General features: G+C 39.5%; 3 protein-coding genes across 11 annotated transcripts in view; all 3 read right to left on the reverse strand.

Moving 5' to 3' along the window:
* The window catches only part of LOC148427441 (ATP-binding cassette sub-family C member 4-like), a 44,211-nt gene extending 30,107 nt beyond the window's left edge, over positions 1 to 14,104 (reverse strand). For all 3 annotated transcript variants that reach the window (XM_088440146.1, XM_088440138.1, XM_088440155.1), the window contains exons 1-6: positions 12,734 to 14,104; positions 7,455 to 7,565; positions 4,600 to 4,720; positions 2,384 to 2,608; positions 1,395 to 1,484; positions 11 to 174 (exon numbers count right to left, since the gene is read on the reverse strand). In XM_088440146.1, coding sequence (XP_088296272.1) covers positions 11 to 174; positions 1,395 to 1,484; positions 2,384 to 2,608; positions 4,600 to 4,720; positions 7,455 to 7,565; positions 12,734 to 12,810 — 788 coding nt within the window. In that variant the 5' untranslated portion in view covers positions 12,811 to 14,104. The remainder of the gene's footprint in view (positions 1 to 10; positions 175 to 1,394; positions 1,485 to 2,383; positions 2,609 to 4,599; positions 4,721 to 7,454; positions 7,566 to 12,733) is intronic.
* A 131-nt stretch (positions 14,105 to 14,235) lies between these two features.
* Positions 14,236 to 22,070, reverse strand: timmdc1 (translocase of inner mitochondrial membrane domain containing 1). Of its 5 annotated transcripts, XM_088440180.1 has the most exons (9): positions 22,043 to 22,070; positions 21,923 to 21,940; positions 20,011 to 20,348; positions 19,055 to 19,220; positions 18,869 to 18,957; positions 18,722 to 18,789; positions 17,999 to 18,077; positions 16,070 to 16,180; positions 14,236 to 15,994 (listed from the first exon to the last, which is right to left on the reverse strand). In XM_088440180.1, exons 3-9 carry the CDS (start codon positions 20,325 to 20,327, stop codon positions 15,847 to 15,849), a joined length of 978 nt encoding a protein of 325 aa, XP_088296306.1. In that variant the 5' UTR covers positions 20,328 to 20,348; positions 21,923 to 21,940; positions 22,043 to 22,070; the 3' UTR covers positions 14,236 to 15,846. The 5 variants fall into 5 exon arrangements, with proteins under 5 accessions (XP_088296306.1, XP_088296316.1, XP_088296297.1 ...); XM_088440190.1 differs by lacking the exon at positions 21,923 to 21,940 and having other exon boundaries at positions 22,043 to 22,069; XM_088440171.1 differs by having other exon boundaries at positions 21,923 to 22,063.
* A 505-nt stretch (positions 22,071 to 22,575) lies between these two features.
* Positions 22,576 to 27,113, reverse strand: poglut1 (protein O-glucosyltransferase 1). 3 transcript variants are annotated; one of them, XM_088407705.1, is made up of 11 exons: positions 26,984 to 27,113; positions 25,897 to 25,981; positions 25,618 to 25,761; positions 25,402 to 25,537; positions 25,096 to 25,217; positions 24,950 to 25,009; positions 24,329 to 24,428; positions 24,183 to 24,241; positions 23,942 to 24,109; positions 23,187 to 23,243; positions 22,576 to 23,090 (listed from the first exon to the last, which is right to left on the reverse strand). In XM_088407705.1, exons 1-11 carry the CDS (start codon positions 27,048 to 27,050, stop codon positions 22,934 to 22,936), a joined length of 1,155 nt encoding a protein of 384 aa, XP_088263831.1. In that variant the 5' UTR covers positions 27,051 to 27,113; the 3' UTR covers positions 22,576 to 22,933. The 3 variants fall into 3 exon arrangements, with proteins under 3 accessions (XP_088263831.1, XP_088263830.1, XP_088263832.1); XM_088407704.1 differs by having other exon boundaries at positions 25,402 to 25,549; XM_088407706.1 differs by lacking the exon at positions 25,897 to 25,981 and having other exon boundaries at positions 25,402 to 25,549; positions 26,984 to 27,084.
* Between the last annotated feature and the right edge of the window lie 263 nt (positions 27,114 to 27,376).

Genomic DNA, 27,376 nt, shown 5'->3' on the forward strand with positions numbered 1-27,376 from the left:
TTTGCCTCACCTGAAAATTCCAAAAAGCTTTCCAAACCACGTCTGCACAGGCAACATGAAAACAAGGATGGCCACGCCCGCAAGACATGACGGCCCAATCTCGTACCAGAGGAAAGCTAAGATCACAACTGCCTGAAGCGGTCCCACCCACAGGTAGTGCAGATTGAGAGTAACCTGCACAAAAACCCAAGCATGCAAATAATTTGTGTTTGTTTGAAGGCTCCATTAAATGTAGTGTGCATTTCATGAAACATAACTTATTTGTGGGAGAAATTTTGGCACTCGGGCGACCGAAATGAATCCCGGAGAATCTGGACAGTTTCCAAAATAAAAAAAATGGTTCTTCAAAATAATATAGCTTTCTGACTCTGATAATACATAGAATGGAATAAGTTCATTTGTTCTGTTCTTTCTAATTGTTAGAATGGCTAATATCCAGATAGTCAGACAGCGACGAGTCAATGTGTGTAACTTCTTTAATGAAAAGAAAATAAACCAAACAAAGGCTGTTAGTGTCGCGCTCTTCAATGTTAAACACCGCTATAACTCAGTCATTCAGGAAAATCCCATATGCAAGAATTACATATCTTACAAAAATGTACACAAATTGATATGATCAATCATATAAATAAAATACAAATGCTATTCATATCAATATAAAACGTTAATTGGATGCTAATGAGTATGATTATCATTGCAAAACCTTTGCATATGCTAAAATATAACCAATGAGAAATACCTAGCACAAACAAAAATGCTAATGAGCTAAACACATACAAGGCAGCGCTATGTAACATGCTGAAGATAAGAACTAACTTTAGCTGGCATGTTATCCACATTCACCAGTTGTCGGATCAACAAACAAACTAATTTTGGACATACCATGGATGACAACATTCCTACCATTGAAAGTACGACTTACAAACATCCGTGGGCCAGATTTCAGACTTCACTCCAAAAATGTAATATCAACAGCGGCCAGAGGTGGCGCCGAAAAACAAAGGTCAAGCCAAAGCACAAATGAATGAACTGTTAAAGGATAAACTAAGTCAGTTCTAAAACATCATTATTTTGTGTGTGGCCCAAATTGACAGGCTTGGTACTAGTTGAAACGGTAGACCGGTGGTTGGGGACCCTCTCTTGTATGCTCCATATGTAGGAAAGTAGTAATTGCCTGAAGGTTTACAATAACCGTAGTATAACAGTTCCCTGAAATCATTTGAAGAGACAAAAAGTGTTTTAACCACTCACCCACCCACCATAGTGCCTAAAGGAGGTAAACATTGAAATAAAAAAAAAACCAACCCAGTGAAAATTTAAGAACAAGGCATGCTTCAAAATCCTGACAATCTTTACGGAAGAAATGTTACTTGAAATGTTGCAGCACTACTGACCTCATCAAAACGGTTGATGTCATTTGAAAGGAGGTTTACAATTTGGCCTGTGGTGGTTTGCCCCATCGCTTGGCTGCTGAGACGAAGAGCCTGAATGAAGAGAACCACACAGACACTTCATCAGCAGCGGGAACTAACAAAGTGCACATTTGTACGTTGCTATAGTACAAGGCAATATGTTTTCTTAAATTTACTGAAGTATCTATTTTTTCGAGCATGTTTTTACTCTTAGGCCCTATGTTTGAAAACAAACAAAAAAAAAAACAGAGATTGAAGGCAGGATTAACATTATTGACATCTTGAGGCTACTATTGGCTAGAAAGAACACAAACCTGCAATAATTTGTGGGGAAAAAAGAATAAACAAACAAGCAAAAACACATTGAGGTAAGATGTACTTTTTTTTTTAAATGATCACTAATTACTAAGCGCTTTTTTGTTCATTGGTTCACAATGTTAACAAAGCATTATGTGTCAATAAAAACAAAAGGGAGATTTTGCTGATCTTTCCTTGTATTGTCAAATAAAACTAACACTGCAGGACAACACAGTATTGCGTAAGTCAAATGTTCAGCCTGCAATTCATATTTTTACTGTTGAAAGCACTAAAAGAAAATAAGTCATTCTATGCAGTTTTTTTTTTTTAATAATAAGCATATTATTTGGTTAATGGTTTAATGGAGGATCATTGAAAAACTGATTGTTTACTTGTTGGTGTTGTGTCATCATAATGGATATTCTATATAATCGACCAGCATATTTCATTTGAACTTTTGCACCTACTGTACAGTGGTGCTCATAAGTCTTCATAGTCACAAGGTATGTATGTACATTTTTAGAACATAACACCGTTTCGAGTCTGTAATATTTGTACAGGTGGTGACTCAGTACTTCAAGTGCTTTTGTCAGCTCTACATTCAATCATCTGGCAGTAAACTGACATTCCTAGATAAAAAAATAAAAAAAAACATCTGCTGAATGCTCACTGACCTTGCAGTATATTACATGACACAGGGCCACTCTCATCTTCATGCCCGTTCTTTGGACAAAATAGTAGTAGAGATGTTGCAGGATAGTCAAGCCGAAGGTTGAGAAGCACATGGCAGCAGCGCAGCCATACGCCATGTAAAGGCTGCTTAGATCATCCGCATCGTAATTCTCAAAGAACGTTATTATTCTCCCGAGAAGAAGTGGCTGGATGACTTTAATGGCCTCCTGTCACAAAAAAACAAAACAAAACAAAGTATCATCAACGGTAGGTGTAGTCAAAAGAGGAAGTTCATTTTGGGAACAGGACTAGGATAGGATCGGGAAGCTCCTGTGTGTTACATTCTAAAAAGTGACATCAGCAGGATGCCGTTATGTCATGCACCTCACTGCTCACTGGACTGGAAGCAGCAAATATGTGCATGCTCTGCCAATTAAAATTATAACAACCAAAACTATTAGACAAGCTTTCTACCACAGACTCCTGCTGATATCTCGGACGGCCTGAATTCCAAATGGCAATGAGGAGTTTTTTAGGAGTCGTGACTTTACACTTGTCGGTCGCCACAGCAAGTAATTCCAAATCTTTACAAAATGATCAGTCAGGGGAATATTACTGGTAACGTTTTGCGGTAATGGTAAATAAGTCCGAATCTCTAACAAAAGCTTCATGACTTTTTTGTAAAAAAATCCAAAACAACTTTTTGTCCTTCGGTCCCGGATTGTCATTATTAGGTGTAATAAGTAAGCCATGTTTCCTAGCCACAAATGTGCCGCATTGGGCTTCAGGGTTCAAGTACGGAGGACGTATTTCTCTTGAAAATTGCTGCACGACATAAAATACTCCATTCTATAACCTGTCATTTTTTCCAGTGGATCAGTGGTTGATGCTGTACTTGCAATGTGGCCATGAAAACAGAAATTTTGTCCGTAAACAAAAATACAACTCTGACTTTCTTGAGCGTTTACATTTCCCTTCCCCTTTAATTCAAAATGCTTTGGCAATTCAGGTGCGGATCGCCTTAATTATTCCTCCACGGGTGCCCGCTATAGCTTGTTAGCGCCACTCTTCCCAGGGAGTTCAGGCCGGCCAATTGTAGAATGATGATGATTGATTTCAATTCATTCAGTGATGTCAAGCTAATTCAACTCTTAAATTCAACTTTAAATATACTGTAAATTGGCCAGAGAATGAGAGAATGCATTCGAAATTATACACATATAAATACATTTGTATAATACCATTTTTTTAAGCAATTCATGAAAATATTCACAGTATTTGCAGGTAATGTTTGGCACGGAGTACACACCAAAGAGTAGAAGAAATTTACAATTACAATAAGCTATATGAATTAAAACTCAATTTTTACGGTTACGGTATATGCCTTTGAGTGATGCCTGTCTGCCTTCCTGTTTGTGTTAATAAAACATTTGTGTGTTTGTGTATTTGTTGTTTGAACCCTTGTGCATTATTTACATCCAACCCTTTAATTTTTACATCTAAGTCATTTCACATCAAAGGGAAAGCATTGAAAGAAGACAGCGGGGAGCTGAAATTTCACCTAGATGGTGACAGCATGTCAAAGTTTGAAATGGCATGACAACTTAGTTATCACACTACCAGTAGTGTGTCACTTGGCTAAAACAATGTGAGAGTAATGTGGGGGAAAAAAAAAAGAGCCCAAACACTGCACAAGAGTGAAGCAATCGCCCGCTCTTCCTCAGTGATTATTTATGCATCGGCATTTTTTTCTATGTCTCTTTTGCTTGTACTTTGACAAAGAGTCGTTTTGATGTTTTTCGGTTGTATTTTGCCTTTTTGTGTTTTCTATCCACGAAATAGGCGCACCTCACTAAATAAATATTTTTTTGGACTCCCAGCCAGCGTCAAGTCTGTTTGGGGTCCAGCTATCATGTTGTTCTGAGTCACGAACGTAACAATTCAAGAATTGGGACTCTGTCCTCAAAAGAATGTCCCTTCTTGTGATGCTCCTGATCTGACCATGCGAAAATTTAAAATGGAAGAATTTTGGATTAACGATGAAATGTCTTCAACAACAGCAAAAAAATTGAGTTCCAATGATTCAACCTTTGTGTTTTCACATAAATGTTTTTATGTCAAAGGCAACAGAAAATGTTCATTTATATAACAAATTAATTGCAATTCCTCACTGATTTTTGGTCACATTAATCCTTCATAAAGCCAATTCTGTGCATACCATGCAAAAGGCAAAGATTCCTGCCACAGCGTAAGACTTCCCGTAGCACTTAATGAGGACTTTGGTCAGTTTGGGCTTCCGTAGTTGTTTTGTTGCCTTTTTAATTTCAAGATCCCAGTACCTGAAAGACACGTGGAAACAGGAAATGGTTAAGAATACAGTAACTGTATAGGGTTTAATAATTAAAGCTTTAACGAATGCCACACCCCAAAATGGCTGACGTCCCAGTTGGCATGCTTTGATACCAGATTCGGACGGTACCGTGAGCAAAAATATCACGCTATCTTGGTTTTGACAGTACAGCTCCAAAATATATCATTTCGAATTATTTGTTTTCACTCGCCAACATTTAAAAAAAAACTTTTATTTTGAAACAAAATATGTAGTATAATGCAGAATTTGTTACAATAACAAACATTTACCATGCTAAATAAAAAAGCTGTTAGTAAAATCAAAACTAACCTTCAGTGAGCAAATTTTGTTCAACAAAAAACAAATATGTGAATTCTTTGTGACTGAACACATCTTATTTAAAATGAAATATGCGATTGTGTAAATACAGCACAATAATACAAACATGATCCACCATCAGTACAACTACATTATGTATCAATTATTGGTAAAATGTGGAGTCTTTTCCTGGTGACGAGCGTTTATTTTCTGCACACACGCTCGCATACGCAGCACAAATGCGCCTGCGCTGTCTCGCTTCATATCTTTCTCTCTCCCTCTTGCTCTCCCTCTCTTTTGCTCGCTCTCTTCCCACACAACCGACGCGGTTAGCTTGATTGTTTGAAATGTTTGATTGGTTGGCCCTCCAGCTTGCGAGCCTTACTTTGAGCGATATCACACAAAGCGCACCGCGTAAGTAGCATATGATAGCATATTAGCCACGTTACCCGCTGTAATTAGCCAGCAAAGCAGGAAGTGAACAACCGCAGCTGTAACGTGATTGGCTTCTGATGTCGCGGAGGACTGACCAATGATACCCTATTGAGAACAGGTTCCCGCTGCTCAGTGCTTTTGCCCATTAAGGCAGACGAAGTGGGAGGGAAAGAACTTACCGGTTTTGACAGATACAGACACAAATAACCCTCATTTTTAAAACCACTATGTCTCGCCAATCTATGGCGTTATATTTGTGCCACAATTTTTGAGCACGCAAAAAAAAAATTGAGCGTGTAAAATAAAACTGAGCGAGCGAAAACAGATTTCGAGCGCAGAAAAAAATATTGAAAAGAAGTTTCTCGCTCAAAATTCCTTTTTGCTCGCTCGTGATAGCCCTCTCTCGCTCAACACCTCGCTCTTGCTCACTCGAGTCGTCCTCTGTGTGTGTTCAGTTCTGCTCACACGTTACGATTGTGCCACAAAGATAGCCAATCAGAGCTTGTAAAAGCACATTGATTGACAGCTTGGTATCCAATGAGATTGTTTGTTGTGTTCACCCGGACCGAGCAAACGAGAGTGCGTCACGTCGACTTTGGCGGGAGGAGGTAGTGAGCGAGGAACTTCTTTTCAATAATTTTTTTTCTGTGCTGCAAATCTGTTTTCTCTCGCTCAGTTTTATTTTCAATTTTTTTTTTCCGCGCTTGCAATTGTGGCACAAATATAACACCATACCAATCCGGTTAAAGGCACATGCCTACATTCCTGCAACTACATCAGCTAGCATGCTTAACAACATCAACAGGTGTAGCTGCTTAATCCACCTGATAAAAGCAGACCCAGCTAAGTGGAAAGGCAGAAAGACAAGAAACACTAAAAAAAAAAAAAAAAAAGGAGTCACTATAAAAAGTAAGAAAATACTTGATTTTGACTTTGGCCTTTTGAATACCTGTTTTTGATGAGTTTTATTCGAACTTTGTGATGAAAGTCATTTTGAATCCTGAGAACTGACTTTAGTTTGATTATTACCTTTTGACCATCTGTTACAAATTCACTCAAGACATCACAAAAACTAGCCACACACAGGGAAACACAGCTTGCTGAGTGCAAACCAATGAAAAAAAATAAAATAAAAATGAAGCCTACCTAGAACCAAGCACATACAAAGACAACAGGCCTGTAAAAAAAAACCTACAACGGCCTAAAAGTTTTTTTTTTTTCAAGAAAAAAAAAAAAAAAACTGCAAAAGTACCAGAATCACTCCAAGTGAGTATGGACTTAGAAATCAAAATGTCCTTTTTTTTTGTCATTTCAAACCAATTTATTCCAATTTTTGCCAATCAAATTTTCCCAAATGGGTCTCCTTTGTCAGCTAGCAAGGTATATATTAGGAGTCAGGTGAGAAACTCAACAATCAAAATTCTTCCAAGCTTGTTTTTTTAACAGACTCCTCATTTCCCTCCAGCATGCGTGCTCGCCAGGGGTTGTTTACAGTATTTAGGTCACTGTCGTCCTTTTCATCCCAATCATAAAAGTGTTTGTACCGGCGAACTTCCATAAGCAATAGTTCATCCGCCATGTTGTCCGTGTGGGAGGATCTCCGAAAGGTACGCGTTTTATAACATGAATTTAAATAAAACTTCCACTTCCTATCGGATTCCGTATAACTACGTCAGAGGCGCACTATGTCATGATATCACCAGGCAACCCGGAACAAATTAAATCAGCCTCTGTCCTCGTTGAAGCCAAAGATTTACCCATTTACAGAGTTGTGGAAAACAAGGGGTTTATCCACAGTACATGTTGTAGACAGCGGACTACAGAGACTGAATGAAAAGTCGCCAGTGCCTTGATCAAAACAACCAGAGTAGCATTAACATGTGATGCATGGACAGTGAGAGCAATGCAGTCATTTGGAGTTTTGCAAAATCGTGTGACGCTTTAAACCTACACTCAAAGAAAAAGAGTACCTCTGCAGATCTTGTCCCAGGACTTCCGATGCATCTTCAGGAAGAATTTTGTAGAGGTCACGCTCCTCCAGTCTTTGCTTGTGTCCGAGGTGTAGCAAAGGACTCACCCAGCTAAAACATAAACATTATCATCAGAAAAGCTTGATTTAAGAAGACAGGGGGTTTTTGTCCATAAGAAACTTGAGTTTTTTCCCCTGGCTTTTTAATATTTGAGTGTGGGATTTAACACTTATTTGCTTCAGGTGCTACCATGCTGAGAATTGCTAACCGCATAACGGACTGAACGCCAAAGATGAGCAGGTATTTACGATCTCAGCCAGTAATGTGGCGTGACCTCTTATTTATCTTCAAATTATGACGCTCGATTGACGAGAAGATATACTGTATGACTGCCATTCTTTCAACATTTGAAACAAAAACACTGTTATTTCTATTAAATGAAGCGGCTCCTAATGGGTCGGGAATTTTTTTTCACGACAGAATAAATTAGAAACAAAAAGAACTTCAAAGAAAAGTAAGCGGTCATTTATTGAAAGTGTCATTAGAACACTATTAAAACAGCAAGACGTTTAAGTTGAGAACTGCATTCAAATAATAATTTTAAGACCAAATGAAATAACATCTGCACAGGTGCAGAAGGTCCTGTTAGCACAACATGAACAGGGCTGTCAAAATCTGATCCACATGATCGGTAATCAGGGTTAATTATGATTTTCAGCTGATGGCTACTGCCTGGAAAAGATTTGAACTCCATCTTCTCAATTTCTGAACTCAAAAATAACATTTTAGTTATTTATTTAATTTCAACCACTGCTGGTTTACCGCCATACAAAATATATTGTCATACCTTCATTCAACCCCCCCAAAATGAAGTGACTTGAATTGCAAAAAATTGTGAAAGATGTGTATGCCGTCGATGGGATCTATAAATAATACACACTTGCACATTTGAAGAAAAAAAAACTTTCTGCCATAAAAGAACTTTTTTCGCCCTTACTTCAAAATAGCCTTACTCCCATAGTTGTTCCTTGCCAATTTTTGGGTGAAGGCACCCTCTTCCAGTGGAATCTTGGGATTTATTAGTTATTTATTTATTCATCATCCATCAACATTATACCCTGTCACAGGTACGGAAATGATACGGTCAAGGCAAATGCATTTGTGTTTTGTGGCAACCAATGAAACACAAGCTTCTGGTATGCAAAAATGTTCCTTCCAATCTGGAAAAACACATTAAGGTAAGGTGGCAAAATATTGCTGAAGGAAATAATTATTTGCGCAGCTGTGGAATGTAGTCTGCACGGGGCAGTAAACAGGATAAGAATTTTATTGTGTAGCATTACTATGCATATGACAATAAAACTCTTGAATCTTGATATATGTTAAATGCGTACCAAAAAAAAAAGATTCTCATAAGAATCGGGATTCTCATTTCCTACGATTTAAATTGCAGTAGTATGTCCCTGAATCAATATAAGGTATAAAATTAAATGGATCCTCTTCCTGTCGACTTAGGTACTACGTCAGAGGCGCGCTGTGCCATGACGTCAGCGAACAGCCCGGGAGGTGGTGGACTTCTTTGGAAATAATGTACGGGCAGAATTTCTTATTGTCATCATTAAAATAATTTTTGTCCCATGTGATCAAACTACCTTCTTAGTTTTTGTACTTTCGTGATTTAGTGATAAAAGGACCACCTTCTCTTGCCCAAGTCCGTGTGATGCAATCTCCTTTGCTTTTTCCGAATGAACATAACAAGCGATCTAATCGGAGACCAAACGTGCATGTGTACAAAACCAGCCAATCAGAACAAGCTAAAGTTACTTCTGATTGACTGGTTTTGTCGCACATTTGAAATGTGTGTGACAATCTGAGAGCTCAGAGCAAGAGTTTGAACAAGAGAGGGAGGGGTATTGAGTTTGGGCAACAATTTTTCACATATTTTGGTATAGAAATTTGCTTTGAAATGACAATGTGTGTTCTTTATTTTGTTTTTTGTTCATCTTATTTGATGTTGTAAAGTAATAAGAAAAGTGGCTGTCCGCTTGCTGTTTTTGTGGGAAAAGGCATGTTCCTTACAAATCAAAATGTAATAAATGAAAAAAAAAATTATATACACACACACACACACACACACGCACACACGCACACACGCACACATGCACACACTTATTTTTTTTCTCGGATGAAGGAGTGTCAAAATCTACAGTCCAAGTCGAATACGAAGCACGGTTATGGTTCTAAGATTTCGGAGCACTTAAAAAACAAATCTGACGCACGGAGGAAGGCATCCAGGCCAGATACTAAAGCCATCAACACTAACCCCCAAATCAGGGAAATCTCCTTCTTGGAAGCTTAACAATCTTGGACAAAGAAAAGGAGAAGGTGGCCCCCAACCCAACAAACTCCCTCCCACTGGGCTACACTGAGCAGGATTAATGTAAACAAAGGCCCCTTGCACTCCGGACGCGTGCTCTGGGCCCGCGTTGACTGAGGTCTTCCGTGACATATTTAATCTGCCACTGGCCCATGCTGCTGCCTATTTGCGCTTCAAAATCACCTCCATCGTGCCGTGCCAATCCAAGTCAGTGGGATTCAATAAATTACACCTTCTTGCGCTCACCCCAACCATCACGAAGGCCTGCGCTTACTGCCAAAGTAGGACCACTTGCGCACAGGACCAAATGAAAAGGCGCTTACTACAAAAGCATGTCATGTGATCAATTGGGTTGCAGTCTCGAGCCTTGACATATGCGAGAATGCGTGCTCAGACTTGAGTTCCGCATTCAACGCGATAAGCCCTCTAAGCTAATCACTAAATTCAGTGACCAATTTGGGCCTGTTATCCTGCCGCTTCTCCTTTCTCATCCCCACTTGGAGGTGGCGCTGATTGAAGTGAAACTGTTGCTGTAAAAATGAGAGTCACAGAAAGTACTTTGGAAGGATACGGTGGAAGTAGCTAACAAACACTCAAAAACCATAGAGCTTGTGTCCAAATTGTTATCGAATTTCGATGCACAGAACCTGCGAGTATGTTTTTAAACAAGGAAGCTGTCAATACTCTCCAGTTCTTGATGTGAATATTGCAGGGCAGTAGTGCAACCAGACCTTCTCGACGCTAGTACAGAATCCAGGTGTTCCGCAGAGTTGCATGCTGCGCCTTGTCTACTACTCCGTTTTCACGTACAACTGCACACCTGGACATGGCTCTAATGTCAGTCAAGTTTGTAGATGGCAACATCATCGCAACTAGTCGGTCGACAGAGATGGTGGTCCAGAACCTGGCTCGGTTGTTTACAACAATCTGGCCCACAAAATGCTACGGCAGCCGCTCAGTTGCGGACCGTAAAACTCTCCAGAGGATGGTGAACTGCTAAACGCATGACTGCTTTCTCAATTCCCATTAGTGAATCCCTCCAACACACACAAAAGATGCCTGTGGGAGTGAGCAGCATCGTTAAAGGCCCTATAAAGTGAATTTATAAATTTATTGCCTGTGAGGGTTTATGGGAGACAACGTAAGAGCCTGAGTGTATTTAGAGTTTTATAGCTCCATTTCAGATTACATTATATATTCATTTATATGAACTAAACACATATACATTTTTGAATGTCCCAAACATTAAATACAGTACTTCATTTAAAAATAAAATAGATTGTGGTCGACAGAAAAAATTGAGCTTTAACTTTGTTGCGACACCGTGACATCAATCAGTGCTCATCTAATATCAGCACTGAACATTGTTGACTGGCAAACTCGTTCCATGCACTTATTGCGTTTGAGCATATTTACCTTCCATGTGCTTTCTGCAAGTCAATGCGTCATGGAAGCATGGGAAAAATGCTATCTTTTTAATCTAACCTACAAATGCATTCAAATGTGTTTTGCAAGTATTTTCGTCTTTTGCAAATACAGTCAAACATGTTTAAATGTGTACTTAGTATTAAATATTCCTAGGTTTAAAAAGATATGTTCAGACAAGTTTATCAGTCAAAAATGTTTCACTCTACTTTAGAAGCACACTTGTAGTTTTTCACAACTTTACCCCTACCCCCAGTTTATTTATCCTTTAGTCAAACAGGCTAGTCGCATTGAGGTTAAAAAAAAAAAAAAAAAAAAAAAAACTTTTTTTTTTAATCTTTCAAGAGACATGACAACAAATTGTAGCAGCAAACACACAAAATTAAGGACATGCCAAAGTGTCAAAGTATTTTTTTTTCAATTTACTGGTTAGAGATTTTTCGAGAAAGAAATATATGTTGGTATTTTGATTAGTGAAACTATGTTCTCTTTTGACTCCGATATGCTATTTTGACTGGCAAAATTGCAGTGACTTGATTTACGACTTGTTTGTCCCAAATAATTGCTTGATTAAACTTGAGTGATTTTTCTCCAGCCAACTCTACATGCCCCCCCCCCTCCCCCCCCCCCCCCCCCCCCCCCCCCCCCCCCCCCCAAACTCTCAAAAGTCTGTACAGCACCTTCTTCTACCCATTGGACATTTGTACCATTGTTACAAATGTAGCAACGCTACTTTGTTAATTTTTCAATGTATCATATAATTTCTATTTGTTACCACTACCGACTGGAGCAGCAATGCTGTTGTGTTTATAGTCTTTTTTTTTTACCATTCCATTGCAAAGTGTAAATATGTTTTGCAGTTGATTTATGTTCCACTCCTATTCATACACAACTACTGCAAGAACTTCTGATCTCTTGGAGTTTCAGGTTAGATGAGTTTTCATTTGACAGTGAGACTTGACAGTGAGAATAAAGTTTAATCATATGACCTAAAAACAGCAATGGCCAGATCAACATGTCAACAGTATTTGACAGCATGTTTACAACTACAGTTGTTGCAGAGCCGGTTTATACTTTGTTTGTTCTAATAAAAACGTTGAATGCACATAACCTGAGGGTTGTTTTTTTTTCGGAGCAAAAACCTGTTCTCGCCGTATTTTACCCGGCTGCGCAAAGCAATTCATTGCGCGCTGTTCGTAACCTCGAAACCTCCGAGTCTGAAACATCGAACAGGACCCGAGTTCACAATTATTTAAACCCATCCCCACGTGGTATTGTTTGAATGATCAATAACAAACGCACATCTCGTTCAGTTTTGCATGTACATTAAGGGGTATTTGCCCTCATTTGGCGAATTGAGAAAGTGGTACACTTTTGAGTCTACGCTAATTACAAGACACATTAAAGTACTGTACTACCAAAACGCACGCTGACAACTTGACCCCGACCAAACGCTGTTGTCAAGACACTGACTTACCACAAAAAAAGCTGCGAAAGAACCCCCGCATTTGCCAGAGCATCGGATTTCCCAATTTTTGTGCTCTCCGGGAACATTTTGTCATGCAGCAAAACTACTGAGCGGTCTCGCCGAAGCGTGCAACAACACTACATACATATGCCTCAGCCACGTGTAGTTAGAGGACATCAAGTAAAACAGAAACGTCATGGGCTTTCCTCTTGGTCGTTTCATACTGGGTCGTTTCCACGTGAAGACATTCAAGTTACTAAAAAAATGAAAAAAATAAAGACGCATTTTATTCACCTCTTTTGTGTTCTATTGACGTTCTATTGAAAACTATAATCAAACGCAATCAATCGGAGCGTTTGGGGTTTGCACGTGAACAAATGCCGGGAAGGAGTCCTTGAAGGCAGCATGTGAAACATTCCTCGCTGATAGAATAGCGATGATAACGTTTAATGTATTTTGCAACATTTACCAGTGAACACAAACAACACCGTATTGGCCAAATGCACTTCACAACGTTTGAATTAGCTAAATGCTTGCGGTTCATAGTAGCCAGCTGTTCACGTTTCTTTTCCTCATGTGCTCTACAAGACTTGTCATGTGACCGTGCCACAAAAATTGTTTGCTTGTTTTGACAGGCTAGCGCCGCTCAATGGATGCGGATATTAACAGCACTTATTATTATTATCCATGTCCATTAGCTTGACCGCCTATCCACGTTGATAGTATTATTTTATGATGACGATTATTACAACTACTAATATTATTAGAATAAAAAATAAGCTAAGTATTATCCCTAAAAAGTAAAACGTTTAGTAGAGAGCCTATGTATCATGCACAGTGAGCTATGACTGGATTAAAAAAATCACTTAATACTTATGCAATAAAACGTATTGCACAAATACACACAAGTCAAAACAAACTGTAACTAATCAGTTAAAAATGTATTAAAGAATCTAGTGAATTAACGTTAAATACAAATCAACCGTATTCTATCACATACCAGTAGCAAAGTACCAAAATAGTCCATTTTAAGTATTATCTATACACTATTATTTTATGCTCCATATAAAATAGCTCCAGTGGCAGTGGTTAGCACGTCCGCCTCACACTTAAGGGACCAGAGTTCAATTCCAGCTTGCTCTGGCATCCTGTGTGGAGTTTGCATGTTCTCCCCAAGCCTGCGTGGGTTCTCTCTGGACACTCCGGCTTCTGCCCATCCTCCAAAACCATGCATGGCAGGTGAATTGGACACACTAAATCACGGGTGTCAAACTCAAGGCCCTGAGGGCGAATCCGGCCCACCATTATAATTTTATGTGGAACTCAAAATGCTAATTTTAACTTCAAGGTTCTAGCTAATACTAAATTTGCAAGTTGTCTACAACTTTTACCTTTTTTTAAATTTTTTGTTTTACCAATACCCTTCTTGAACAGTTTTTAGCAGCATCAGATTTCAAAATGTGTGACGATCGTACTTCAAATTGATTTGACTTCAAAAAGCAGACTATGAGTTTCAGTTAGGTGGGTACAAAGTACAATACGGAGTGGCAAGTTTCAGTCATTTGCATTCACATTGCTATACGGTTCATCGACAAGTTATGATCATTGGGAAAATGGTGAATAACGCTCTATACGGCGTTCTTATTTCATTCAGAACATCTTGGGAACTATTTGCCTTATTCACCAAATTCTTACTTTCCTCACAATTGCAATTCATCACACACACTGACCCCAAATTAACAAACTGAACTGGGAAAAAAAAAAAAAATCACAATAATTGCTAGGTAGAGGTTGCTGGGCAATGTGGGTAAGGTCATGACAGTCTTATCTGTACTTTTCTTTTGCTGCACATGTTGTCAGAGAAACTCAGAAATATTCTGATGAATTATCCCATCATGCCCATGCTTGCCTGTTCAGGGTTAATATGAAGAGAACGTGCACGGTACTTTGAAAAATTAAAGTCAGAAACCCAGACACCTAAAGTCCTGTGACCTAGTTTCTGCAAGAAGACGAATTCACCTATGATGAGATCATAAAGTTGCTGTGACATTTTAATATCCCACTCTATATAACTACTGCTGAATTGGCTAGTTAGTATAGCCGCTAACATAGATAGCATATCCATATTTAATCGTACTTAAACCCAATTTTTGTGTCCAAATGAACAGTACCGAAAATCATCGTTGCCTTTTTTTAATAGACAATACTGACAATCAGTATTAGAGTGATCAGATGCGAACAATGACTTTGACATGATAGCTCCTTCCACTAGTCCAGCAGATGGGACTCCAACCATTGCATGGCAGTGGCAGAGCTTTGCTTAGCCTAGTTAACAAGTCACAGGGGGAGACGTTTGCCATTAGGTTGCAATTCTGTCAATCAACTACTCTGTTATCATTATCTGGAGACATTTAGAACGTCTTGCTTGCAGAAACATTTTGAAAACATGTACTTAAAAGTAACCCTTTCGCACAATGGCAAAGTGAAAAGTGAGAAAGATCGTTTGTGTGTTCAGTCATTCATGAAAACAGCTTGTTTGTTCTTTCTTGAATAGAATAAGCTGTGATATTGACAGATTTGGCTTTCATTGTAGTCCGTGTCGCTTATTGACCCAGTGAGCGTCAAACCTTTCAAGTCAATCAGGGACACCGATGGTATGACATCTCTCTTGACCAATCAGATGCGCTGTACTTGCAGCGATTGCGTTGCAAATTAAAATGAAAACTAGTTAAAAACTACAAAACGTGCATCAGATAGACAAATTGTTATCAGCAGCAGAAATAATGAGAAGATCCTGGTGACATGGTGGCACTTTTGATAGGCATCTGGGGTGCGAGCTGCAGGTTTCCATGAACTGATAACGGACAGCCAAGAGCAAAGAAATGTTTGCAAGTATTGTTGACGGTTCTTGTTCTTCCTCTCCTTCTTCTTGCAAATAATTTTAATTATGGGTAGACTGGATTCAGATTCTTCATTAGACTCATTTTCTCCCACTTGGAATGAGGAAAGCCGTTTCAGACGCTTATTACACCAAATGAGATGCAAACTCAAAAGTCCAAATGAAAACCTCATACTTCTCAGTAATCCCACTTTCATTGTTCGTCGTTCAGCAGGTAGCGCAGTCAGGCCTTGCTCGGGTCCTGGACCGAATCATTCTGCGGTAAACTAAGGAGCTCCTGGATCCTCTTCACGTCTTGTTCAGTCCCCTCAACCTGTGAGCTCACGTTCAGGTCGCCTATCAAGTCATCTGTCAGTTCCAGTCGTGCCGTCCTGGTGATCGGCAAACACAAGTCAAAAATGAAGCCGTCGTACGGCTGTCTGTGACGGTTAGAGGTTCCCGCTTACCACTCCGCAAGTTTCATCTCATATTTCTCCCTGCGCTCTCGCCTTCTCCTCTCGCAGGCACTTTCTCCGGTCAGTGATTGCATGCTGATGATCAAAGCGCCGGTAGGAATCCTACGAACACAATTCAATCATACTTGGATCATTTGTAAACTTTGATAGATGAGGCCTCACTGGCACATGATTGGATAGGTGACATATAAAGGGACAGTGTGTAAGATTAAGACCGTTTTTCATTAAAAAGGAATCAATTAAATGATTGTAAATTTTGAAAACTTGCAAATGAATGTGTTCTTAACGACAACAGTATGTTTTAAATATAATCCCAGGTCTAATTATTAAATTATATTACATGAGGGGGCGGCCATGTTTGTTCAAGCTAAGGACAATGGTACCTGCAGCTCCTCCTGCTGGCCGTAGTGAAAAAGGGTCTAAATCTTACGCACTGTCTTTTTAAGCAAGGCCGTCGTTTCGCTGTGACCTTGCCTCGCTCTGCAGCTTTATGTCAATCTGCACCCTGGCACACATCATCTAGTTAGAAGCAGTTAAGTCAACAATAGATATATTGTTTGACAAGATGGACATCATGTTATATGCAGCAATGAAAATGTTTGTCAAAAGCATTCATACCTACATAGCATGAGCATGTCATTGACGTTTTTACCGAGTGTCCAAAATGATTACGTATTGGAGTGAATATTTGTTTAGGGTCCACTCTATCTCAACGACAGCATGATTTGACAAAGCTGACACGCTAACTGGAGCGTGATACATAGGTTAACTTCCTTTCACTTCTGTTCTGCCAGCACCTGCCACAGGTCACGTTGGTCTGTACATCAAACTCTACGGGTGGTTGGTCACTCGGGCACACATTATCCGGGAGGAGGTGTCAGCGATGCATGCGAGTGCGGCGCCAGTTGCAAAGACCAGTCCAAAAGAAAGTATTGTACACACCCACAGTTCTGACATTCAGTATTATTGAAAGGGACAAGCGCACTTGAGTTTTTCAAATTATGAGCCACCGCTTTTGTGTTGCGAGCGCAATTTAGACTTAAAAGTCGGCTCCTGAGTTTGCCACTAGATGGCGCCAATGAATTTCACAACATTCCCTCAGCATCATTTGATGCGGTTAACTCGCAAGTACGGTGGAGCCCTACTTGTATTTGCTGAGAAGGGGACCAAGACAGTCTGCGAACAGCAATTAAAAAAAACATGTATAGTTGATTCTCATTATGAAACCATTGATAACTTTTTAACAACATTTTTATCCAGAATTGCTCATTTTGCGCAGGTTGAAAAGGGAGCGTGGAGAAACTATCGCAGAATCAAGACCAAGGCTGGACTGACCATCTGGTATAGAGGGCAGATGCCTCGTGAGCCTATCGAATACATAGTTACTTTATGGAATAATAGCTTTTTTTCCTGAAATACTGACATCATTGAATAACAATTTTACTTCTTTTTAATGCACGCGTTGATTCACATACATGTGGCCGTCAAATTGTTCCAAACAATGCCAACCCTACTTGTGCGTGCTGAGCTACAGGCAAAGATGAAGCAAATGAATGCAAGTGAAGCATAGGTCCGCATCGGGCCACGTGTGAAGGAGAGGAGAGGCTGAGATAACTTCGGTGGCAGAAAGAAGAGGGGCAGCTGCTGCCTTGGCCGGCCTCTCCGCTCTATTAGCCAAGCCGCTGCGCTACTCCATGCACATGAGCGCCTCTGGCAGCCAGCGCAGGGTAGAGGACATGAGCTGGGGAGGGGGAAACTCAGCTGGGGCGCAGAGGGTTGCTGCAAGGGCCGCAGCTGGCTGCCAGAGTGCTCATTGCTCTCAAGCTTTGTGAACATGCACAACAAACATGAGAGAGGGGGAACATGGACTTGATAGCGAAAGTGGTCATATGGATACAAAAAGCACGACGGGCTGCTTACCCGAGCGCAGCTCCGATGACGGCGCCTGCCACCAGGCCTCGCAGGCCCAGGTTTAGTCGGAAAAGACCTCCAGTCACAGCTAGACACGTCACGCACACGAGCACAAACACATAAATATACTTTGGAGATCTGGAGTACGTGGTGAGTTACTCCTATACTTAACCATATTTACAGCTTCATATGGTAGTGGCTTGTGGCATCTACTGTTCAAACGATCGCCATTTTTTGGTCTTTATTGTCACAGATGTCCTCCTCCTGTAGCAAATTAGGCTGGATGACTTGGCCAAAACATAAAATCTCGATTTTTACAATTTTTTTTGTTTTTTTTATATTTGTAATTGAAATAATAAAGCTAACAAATATTTATTGCAAATGTTTGGTTTATTAAAAACATGTACATGTGCGGTGGCCAGGACAAAAACCTGAGCATTGTAGTGTACTTTTACGCTCAACTGATGTTATTACTGGTTATTACAAAACACTGCTGCTGCAAAGAGCATGTGTGTGTGTGTGTGTGTGTGTGTATATGTATGTATATACTGTATATATATATATATTTATATTTCTTGATTGTAATGGATTTATTGTATTTAACATTGGCGGCTCCACCTGCACCAACCAGCTACTTTTTGGCATCATTAAATTGTCTAGCCAAGAAGATTCAACTTCACTGACATAATGAATGATTATTACAGTGTATACCATAAAAAAACATGAACTCACCTCCAGCTGCAGCAAAATTGCTGAGGCTGTACTTGTCACGATAAACTGACAGACCTGTGCTCATAGAGCTGGAGGCAGGACGGAGGAATATATGGAGACGTAAATTGAGCACATTACATACATACTTGATCGTGTTTTTCAACTTACTTGAATAAGGAAACAAATGCAGCAACTCTCCAGCTCCATCGGAATCCATATCTCACAAAACCTCGGATTGCTGCATTGTGGGCCAAACGCTGATTTGACACACGACAAAATATATTATTTTAACTCCTAGTATACATTGCAAGCATCAAGGCCACATGCATTTGGTGCTTTGCAGCACTGGCTTACCACCGCTTCCACACGACTGGTGTAGAGCTCTGCCTGGCTCAGCTCGATGTAGCGCTGTTTGGCGTGGCGGGCTGCTGGCAGGCCTCCGTAGATCAAGCCTGCTAAGGCGCCAACTAGCCCACTTTTTAGCACGTTGGTCACCTCTTCTGAGTATCTCCGGGTGACACTGGATTGTGACATACAGTAGGTCAGAGTCCAAGGTCACTGTAGCATGTTTACGTATATATGTATATACGTATATGTAATGTTGAATTTTGTTTTGCCACATGAGATGCTGTTGTGTGTAAGTTGAGTAGCAATTGTCTGAAAGCTTATAATCACCGTATACTCATTTCCACAAGCCAATCATGACGTTTCGCATTACTGTATGTGTGAGCATTACGCTAAGTTGAATTTATGTTTTAGAAGAACGTTTTAGTGCCTGTATACAGGGCCGGTCCATCCTACAGGCGAAGCAGTTTCCTGCCTGGGGTGCCATGTGTGCTTAGGGCGCCGCCAGTGGCCCTTTGCAAAAAAATGCAAAAGTGCAGCTCATATGAGCGCAGGTTACTCTAGTGAAGCAGTTTTAATATTATCAACTAGAAATTGCAAATCAGAAGAATTGAAAATTGCCATTTATTTCATAACATTTAAGGGAAAATGCATCAATTTCTGGTACTGGTATTAGCTTGAAAAAAGTTATCAAACATCTTTTTTTAATAGTCTTGGGTTGTTTTGTCACAGTTTGACGCAAAAATGTTTTTTATGTGGTGTCACTGTATTGCAGTTTCCCATAGACCACGGAATAGGTATGGAAGGTATTTTATATATATATATATATATATATATATATATATATATATATATATATATATATATATATATATATATATATATATATATATATATATATATTTTTTTTTTATATATATATATATATATTTTTTTTTTCCCTAAGAAAAGCAAAGAGCACTAACTCTTTCTGAAAGAGATCCTTAATGCGGTCCCAGCCCGTTTCTGGAAATTCTGGCCCACCCATATTGCTTGGCAAGGCCCTGGCAGCACTGGGGTGTGTAGGAGCAGCACAGGTGGAGGAGGGAGATGAGGGCATCTGCGCAGACTGGGCAGAAGCCACGTCAGCTGCATGGACCCCAGGGAGTAGGAGGCAGAAGCGAGAAGGTCTGGCGCTCTGGCTCAGGCCCTGCACTGGCCCGGTGCTCAACGCACCCCGAGGGGCCGAATCTGCCAGTCGTCTCCGAAGGGTGAAGCCTGTTGTGGGCTGCTCCGGATGCATCACGCTTCGGCTGGCGTCAGGCTGCAGCACAGAGGCGCAAACACATGGCTAAACACTTAACAGTTGCCGCTGCACCCACCCCCCCCCCACCCCCACTCCACGCACACTCACACACACAAAATAAACAGCCCAAAGGCAGAAGAAACCCTGGCACAGGCTAGAGAGGCTGTCCAAATAAGCAGATGTCAAGTGGTGCAAGGTCTTTCAAAACATACAGGCTCTCAGCTATAGTATCACTACTGTATAGTCTCTAGTAGATGTGTATAAGTATGAAGTGTGAGTGATACTAATTATATGATGGCATGGTGCATCCAGACTTTTTTTTGCAGACAATGTAATGCTGGTGCAGGGAGAATGAAAAAGAAAAAAAAAACCTTTGCTGCCAATAGTGGCTGGGCCACAGATATGAAAAAAATCTATGAGTAATTTAATTGGTGATGAAGTAAAGCGTGCTTTTTTTTTTCTTTTTTGTGTTAAACTATTGGTGGCTTCAATAATGCGCTGATGTATGATGTCAAAGGTATTGTTATTTTACATACTTTATTGAGCATCGTGAACAAATTCGTCGTGAATAAATTCAAGTCTCAACCCTCAGTTAATTGGAGCGTAACCAACCACTGTTTGACAGAAGTGCTGGAAATGGCCATTTTGAAATCAGTTATAGGTGAATACTACAACCCCGAAAAGCAAAGGATGCACGTCGAGCGTGTTCAGGGTCCCTGAAAAATGGAGGACTCCATGTTGGGTTCAGAGTGTACAGAGCTGTAGACCATTGGATTTCAAATTTGTGGTTAAATGATTTCCTTCACAAAGACTGGGATGACTGCAGTACCACATGTCCACAGCAGAGTGCGATCCTTGAATGGCGGAGGTTAGTATTTGGGTTAGGGATGTTTATAGTTTGTACTTGTTGATGTCTGTAAAGCAGTGCGAAAACGGCAAGTTGAACTAGGGCTTGTTCAAAACTATAGAACTATCACGGCTTGGCAACAAAATGTCACAAGATGATGCCAAAGCACTATTTAACACTAGACAATTTTGGGCTGACAATGAGTGTCACATGAGCAATTCTATTTAGTTAAATAACATAAGATAATCTAATCGTAACGATCATTTAGCGTGGCTTTCGAATAATAGTTGTCATTTGGAAAAAAAGATTATATTAAGATATTAAGAAAGTTATGGAACAATAAAAATGGTCATAACTAAAATCTTGACCCGTATTACAGAAATCATTTTCCCCCCACTGCATCTGAAGTGTAATGTAAGTGTAATTTCTTGCCAATAGCGGTTGGCAAGAAAAAAAAGAAAAAAAAAAAGGATTCGAATGCACATACGCTTGTTACCCATTTCATTATTCAGTATATAAGTGAAGTGCAATATACGCTACTGTGCTTTATGGAGCGATTGTTCGAAAATATAAAAAATAAACATAATGAGAGGCTTTACGATGGATAAAGAATGGATATCGCTCAAATACATGAATAAATAATTTCATTGAAATTATATGACCGACTACCAATGTTTTCTCGTGGGATAGCGTTAGCTACAAAGCTGCACCTAACGTCGTGGCTAACACCTAAAATGTAACTTGCCTCGATAAGATTCCAGTCCTTTGTAGGTAGCGTGGGGGATAAATGTCAGTTTAAGATTAATTGCCTATACTGGTTTCCTTTTACGAACTGGTTTCGAAAACATCGTCCTTGCTGCTTTACCTTTCAACTGGGTCCTCTTCTTCGCCCGCATATTCGCGGTTGACAAACTTGCTTACAGCGTATTACCACCACCAACTGGACGAATGTTGAAAAGCGAAATACAATCGTCTCCCACTGAACACGTATAGATACTTGTGTTAGAAATACTTTTGACAAAATTCGAAGCCCTGAATGAATTAAAGGGGAAAAAAATAAATGACCGAACTGTACATAAGTAGCTAACATGTGGCTAATATTTATCTAACCTTTCTCTAGGTAATACAATTGAGAAGATTCTCATTTGCAAAGCTGATCTTAATGTGAACAGCAGACTGAAACAAGGAAAAATATAAGTATTATCTCCAAATTGATCTCATAATATTTCAATAAAATGTTGGTATTTGTGAAATGAAGCAAAAAGGCTAAATTAGTTAAGAACTACAATTGGCTTTTTTTTCAGTCCAGATGTATTTGTGCCTTTCTTAAATAAGAATCTTCATCTTCAACCTCCTCTTGATTCACCACAGTCCAAGCGGCCAATCTCCATTGCAGTAGTAGTTCAACAAACACAATGGTTTTAATCTACAAACCACATGAGTCTTTATGAAAACAGTATCAAACATATTAAAATATACTGTACAGTACCATCCAAGTGAATGTTGACATACTGTATACAACAAATACAGGAGGTCATGATCAAGTATTAAGTACCACAAATTAAATGCCCTTTTTTAAAAGTGAATACTACAACATATTCAATTTAAAGCTTCCCCTGTAATGCAGGCTTTATCTGGGAATAAGAACAAGGGTTCTAATAGAAACAATGCATTTGTTTAAAATTGCTTGAGCAATTGCACTGTTTACAATCATTCACTATGGTACCACCTTCCAGGTCTTTACAAGGTGACTTTATCACAGCTCAGTCTTGCTGGGCTTGTGCCTTATCTGACTGTAGTTGCTGCGTTTTTTGGGTTGGTAGGTGAGAAGCTGACTGAACTCTGTGAGGAGTTTCTCCCAGTAGCAGGAAACATCTGTCATTTGCAGGTGCTCCAAGATGAACTCCATACCTCTGTGAAGAAATAAGAACAGTGCCGCCAGTTAATACCGGCTTCAGTGCAAAAGTTTGCATAGAGAATAAAGTCTGTTGCTTCAAACAACAGATTACCTTATGGCAATTTCTTGTGCGATGTCATCATTGTCTTTGACAAACTGCAGTAGTTCTCTAGGGACGACACATTTTTGTTCACAAAAACAAAACAAAAAAATCAATTTCCAATCACTGGAAATTTCATATATCAGAAAGTATGTGATATATGTAACCCTTGGGTAAAAATGTATACTGGGTGTGCAGAACAATTTTTTTCAAGGTGTGAGCATTTTGCATCTCGCTGTCGTTTGAAAATGACATCACAATATCTCAAAATTCAGGTAACGATCACCCATGACCGACCCGTTTTCTGAGTTTGGTGTGCAAGTGGAGCCGGGTTGGTCGCTAGCTGATAATCAATTTCGGGTGACCCCAAGCGATAAAATGGCCGCATCTGACATGGTTAAAAACGGTTGTATTTTGCTGCCGAATTCATAATCAACAAAAACATAATCCCCTTTAAAAATGGAAAAGAACCCTAACTGAAAATGTACTGAATTACATACTGTTTCTAAAATAAAGGTTGGAATTTTCTGAAATGAAAAGGAATATAAAAAAAAGTACTGAATTATTGTTAACAGTTAAAAAGCAAAAAAAGAAGCGATGCCGCATTACTTTTTTAACATTCATTATGCTGCAGTGGGAATTTGCATTTGCCAAAATAATCATGGCTTAGTTTGTGAGCATCACATGACCTATGGGGGGAACATAGATGATCATTAAGTCCGGAAATATTTTGGTTTGACTCCCCCTTGAAGAATAAAGGACAATACCTGACATCGGAGAGATCCTGCTTCACCGGGATGTAGTGCACCCAAGGCTTAAGCTGCGGGTAGAAAAACTCTTGCCATTCTTCCCCCACATGAAAGACCAGCGAACCGCAAAGAAACAGGTGTTTGAATCGAAAACTGGCTGCCACTCCTCGGAAGTTGAATAAATACCTGGAGGAGGAAAAGACAAAACATAAGCAATACTTTCTCATACCAAACAAAGCAGGCAGGGGATACAACTTACTTATACTTGCAATGGTCAATCAGTGGGATTTCTTTGGCTGGCGGTCTCCCAAGAGTGTCCTATAATAAGTGATCAAACATTTGAAACATAAGAAAAGCATCCATTTAGGTAATGTGGGAAAAAAAATGAAGAATGATGAGACAGACTTTGTCAGACTTCCAGGCTTGGTTTTTTGTGTATTCTGCATCCACTAACTCGGGCATCTCACGAGAAAGCAGGATCAGAGGGTCACGCTCTGGACTTGTTCTACGAGAGTACAAAAAAAAAAGAAGTAATCACTCACTTTCTTCCCAATGCATTTCAATGGCCATGAATTATATCTTAATGTTGGCTATTTGTAGGCTGCGCCAGGTCCATCTTCTTATTAAAACAACGTGAAATTCTTGTTTGTTTGTTTTTTAACTGTGATCGCTGATGGGCTGCAAAATAAGTACTGTGTAAAGCCTAGTAAAAAAAATGCTCGAAAGGCAATGATTTAGAGATAAATAAATAATGAGGAGCATCATTAGCATCAATATTAACTAACTCACACTTGGTCCAAACTGTGGTTTGAAACCTATTCATCAATTAAATGAAAAAAAAAAAAACACATTAATGACCATAACGAGTGTATGTAAAGGTAAGTTTCACGTCACCCTCATCGACACCAGACAGGTTGCAGACAAAAAAAATAAAAAATATTGGTGGGGGCAATAACACTGGGAAAAATATATATTGCTGAAAAAAAGTTTTTGATTACCCACAAAAAAAAAAAAAAAAGTACTAACCTTGATCCTCTGAAGAATCCTTTGGACTCTTTCTTCTGCCATGGCCAATGAGCTGCAGACCTAAAATAACATTCTATCGTTATACCTTACTTTTTAAACTGTCAAATAATGTGTGCAGGCTCCACAAAAACATCCCTAATTCTTACTTTTTGAGATCGTGCCTCATTAAATCCCATCTTCCCAGTCCAGTAGGATAGATGGGCCACACAGCTGGGCCTCCCTCCCAAAACGTCCATGCTGGGTACATGATGTCTTGGTAGTCTGAGGTCTACTTGTGTCACACATACACAAAGGTTGTAAAATTCTGACAATTTTCAAAAGTGTAAACTTTCCATCACAATAGACGGGAATTTGTGGGAGTAAGTTGACTACATGATGCACCTCTTATTTTTTTCTCCACTATTCATGTCAAGAGTTAACAATGATCAGAATAGCATATTTTTTAAACTAACCTTACTAAAGGAGAAAACAGGTAAGGTTGGCTGCACCCAGTTGGGCACTTGAGGATAATCCCTGACATTGATCACCATCTCCAAATCAGGTAACTTGTCAATCACCTCTAATATGAAATGCTCAACCCCGCTGCACCTGAAGATACAACTGATTTTTTAAAAACAGTGATACAATTGCAGACCTGTCCCCTTTGCCGGTTACAAGGAAGAACTGACCTGGCTGGAAACATGCAGTTATGTTCCCTGTACAATTTATGCCCAATGATCTGGTAGTGGGTGCCCACCCCTCGATGGACCGTCGAAGCCATGGTATTCTCTGAAATTCCTCCATGAAATGGTGCCAAGTCTTGTTGCAAGACCCTTGAGGTGTGAAAAACAAAACAAAAAAAAACACTTAGTCCATGCTTCAAGGCCAAAATCATGTGAATTTGTGAAGCAAACAAAATCAAACAGCATATGTCACTTATTGTTTAAAACTGTGATTATCATACTCACTTTAAATGGCAACTACAATTGGCAGAGTTACACGGACTATATACTTTGACAGCATTGAATATCATGTCCTTAAATATCTGGTTACCTGGAGCAAGAGAGAAATAGCAGACAATGCATGAAATCATCCCAATACCATAACCTTAGCACTATCAGGATGATTTGCAACCAAGGGACATTAGCAATTTCTTTTAATTGACCAGTAAAAAAAAGGGAAAAAAACATTCAAATAATGTATTTTTGTTCCCTGTCCATTAAGGACAAGTATTCACCCTGACAAGTATTCACAAAATTTGGGGGCCAACTGCATCCCAACACTTTTTGGGGCCTGTTGCATGGCCTAATGATAATAGTATTACATAATATATAGTATTACGATGATATAGTATTACATCCATTTAAAAATGGCTCGTACGTGTTTATGTAATAGCTTTGAGAGGGGAAGTAGAAATCAGCATCATGGTTACACACTCTTGCTCGAACCAGGACGTGACTTTGTTCGTAATAAACCAAACTTAACTGACCTTCATTATTTAAAGTGACTCTGGTTAATCCCCAATATTTTATATTTTCTAGCAGGTTTTTCCTGACATTTAATCATTATCATACCTTAACATGCTTCGTTGTGGGTTAGAATAGTGCTCTTGTGGTGATGATGGCCAATATTGTGTTTGCCAAACATACATTTTGAAATGATGGCCAAAAATGAACTTTGAATTTATCGGCTCATAACTCATTTTTTGCGTGTTTTTGTACGTGAGATTGTTTTTCATTTTAAAAGTTCTGCAATTGCGTGCAACGGCTACATCGTGAGTAGTTAAACATGAGCAGAACTCGTGGAAGCTACGATAAATTAACTAATTGTGGGAAGTACAACATTAATTTCCTTATAAACTTAAATATGAAAAGGACACTCGGTGCAAACGTCCCAAAAAATTCACCAATCACACGTGACCGAGAGGTTACATTTTACCTGAGCTAGCTAGCTCTCGAGCTAATAAATGACAAAAGACACAAACACCGATAAAGAAAACGAACCAGTATAAAATCCTTTCAAATAAAGCGAAGAGGGTGAAAGAAATTATAATACCTGCTACATAATGCAAGGACAAAACGAAGACTTGTAGAACAAACACCCAAAGATAGCAGCGCTCCATTTTTCTACAATCTTCCAGTTAGGTCTAAAACCAGAAGAGGCGAGTGCTCATCTAGAATCGACTACTTCTCTCCGACATCAGGGATTACGGTAACGCGCAACACTAAACCTTGCCTACCGTAAAGTTAGGTCGATGGGTTTAAACAGGTTTTCATACAAATGTAGTGTATATGATTAATTGTAGTTTTGGTACTGGCCCACCCAAAAACTGATTGATTGATTGATAGATAGATAGATAGATAGATAGATAGATAGATAGATAGATAGATAGATAGATAGATAGATGGATGGATGGATGGATGGATGGATGGATGGATGGATGGATGG

This window comes from Hippichthys cyanospilos, chromosome 2, assembly GCF_059441005.1.
Source record: "Hippichthys cyanospilos isolate Australia breed blue-spotted pipefish chromosome 2, RoL_Hcya_1.0, whole genome shotgun sequence".
In the NCBI taxonomy this organism is placed as follows: domain Eukaryota; kingdom Metazoa; phylum Chordata; class Actinopteri; order Syngnathiformes; family Syngnathidae; genus Hippichthys; species Hippichthys cyanospilos.

What these genes read in the sequence shown, in the direction of transcription:
- poglut1 (XM_088407704.1), bottom strand. Translation starts at nt 27,050, where the DNA reads ATGGAGCGCTGCTATCTTTGGGTGTTTGTTCTACAAGTCTTCGTTTTG. An exon ending in GTCCTTGCATTATGTAGCAG is followed by an intron (nt 25,982 to 26,983) that starts GTATTATAATTT and finishes CTCTTGCTCCAG; the next exon opens with GTAACCAGATATTTAAGGAC. An exon ending in AACTGCATGTTTCCAGCCAG is followed by an intron (nt 25,550 to 25,617) that starts GTCAGTTCTTCC and finishes TTAAAAAATCAG; the next exon opens with TTGTATCTTCAGGTGCAGCG.
- timmdc1 (XM_088440180.1), bottom strand. Translation starts at nt 20,327, where the DNA reads ATGCATCCGGAGCAGCCCACAACAGGCTTCACCCTTCGGAGACGACTG. An exon ending in CCAGTCGTGTGGAAGCGGTG is followed by an intron (nt 18,958 to 19,054) that starts GTAAGCCAGTGC and finishes GTGTCAAATCAG; the next exon opens with CGTTTGGCCCACAATGCAGC. An exon ending in GCATTTGTTTCCTTATTCAA is followed by an intron (nt 18,790 to 18,868) that starts GTAAGTTGAAAA and finishes TCCTGCCTCCAG; the next exon opens with CTCTATGAGCACAGGTCTGT.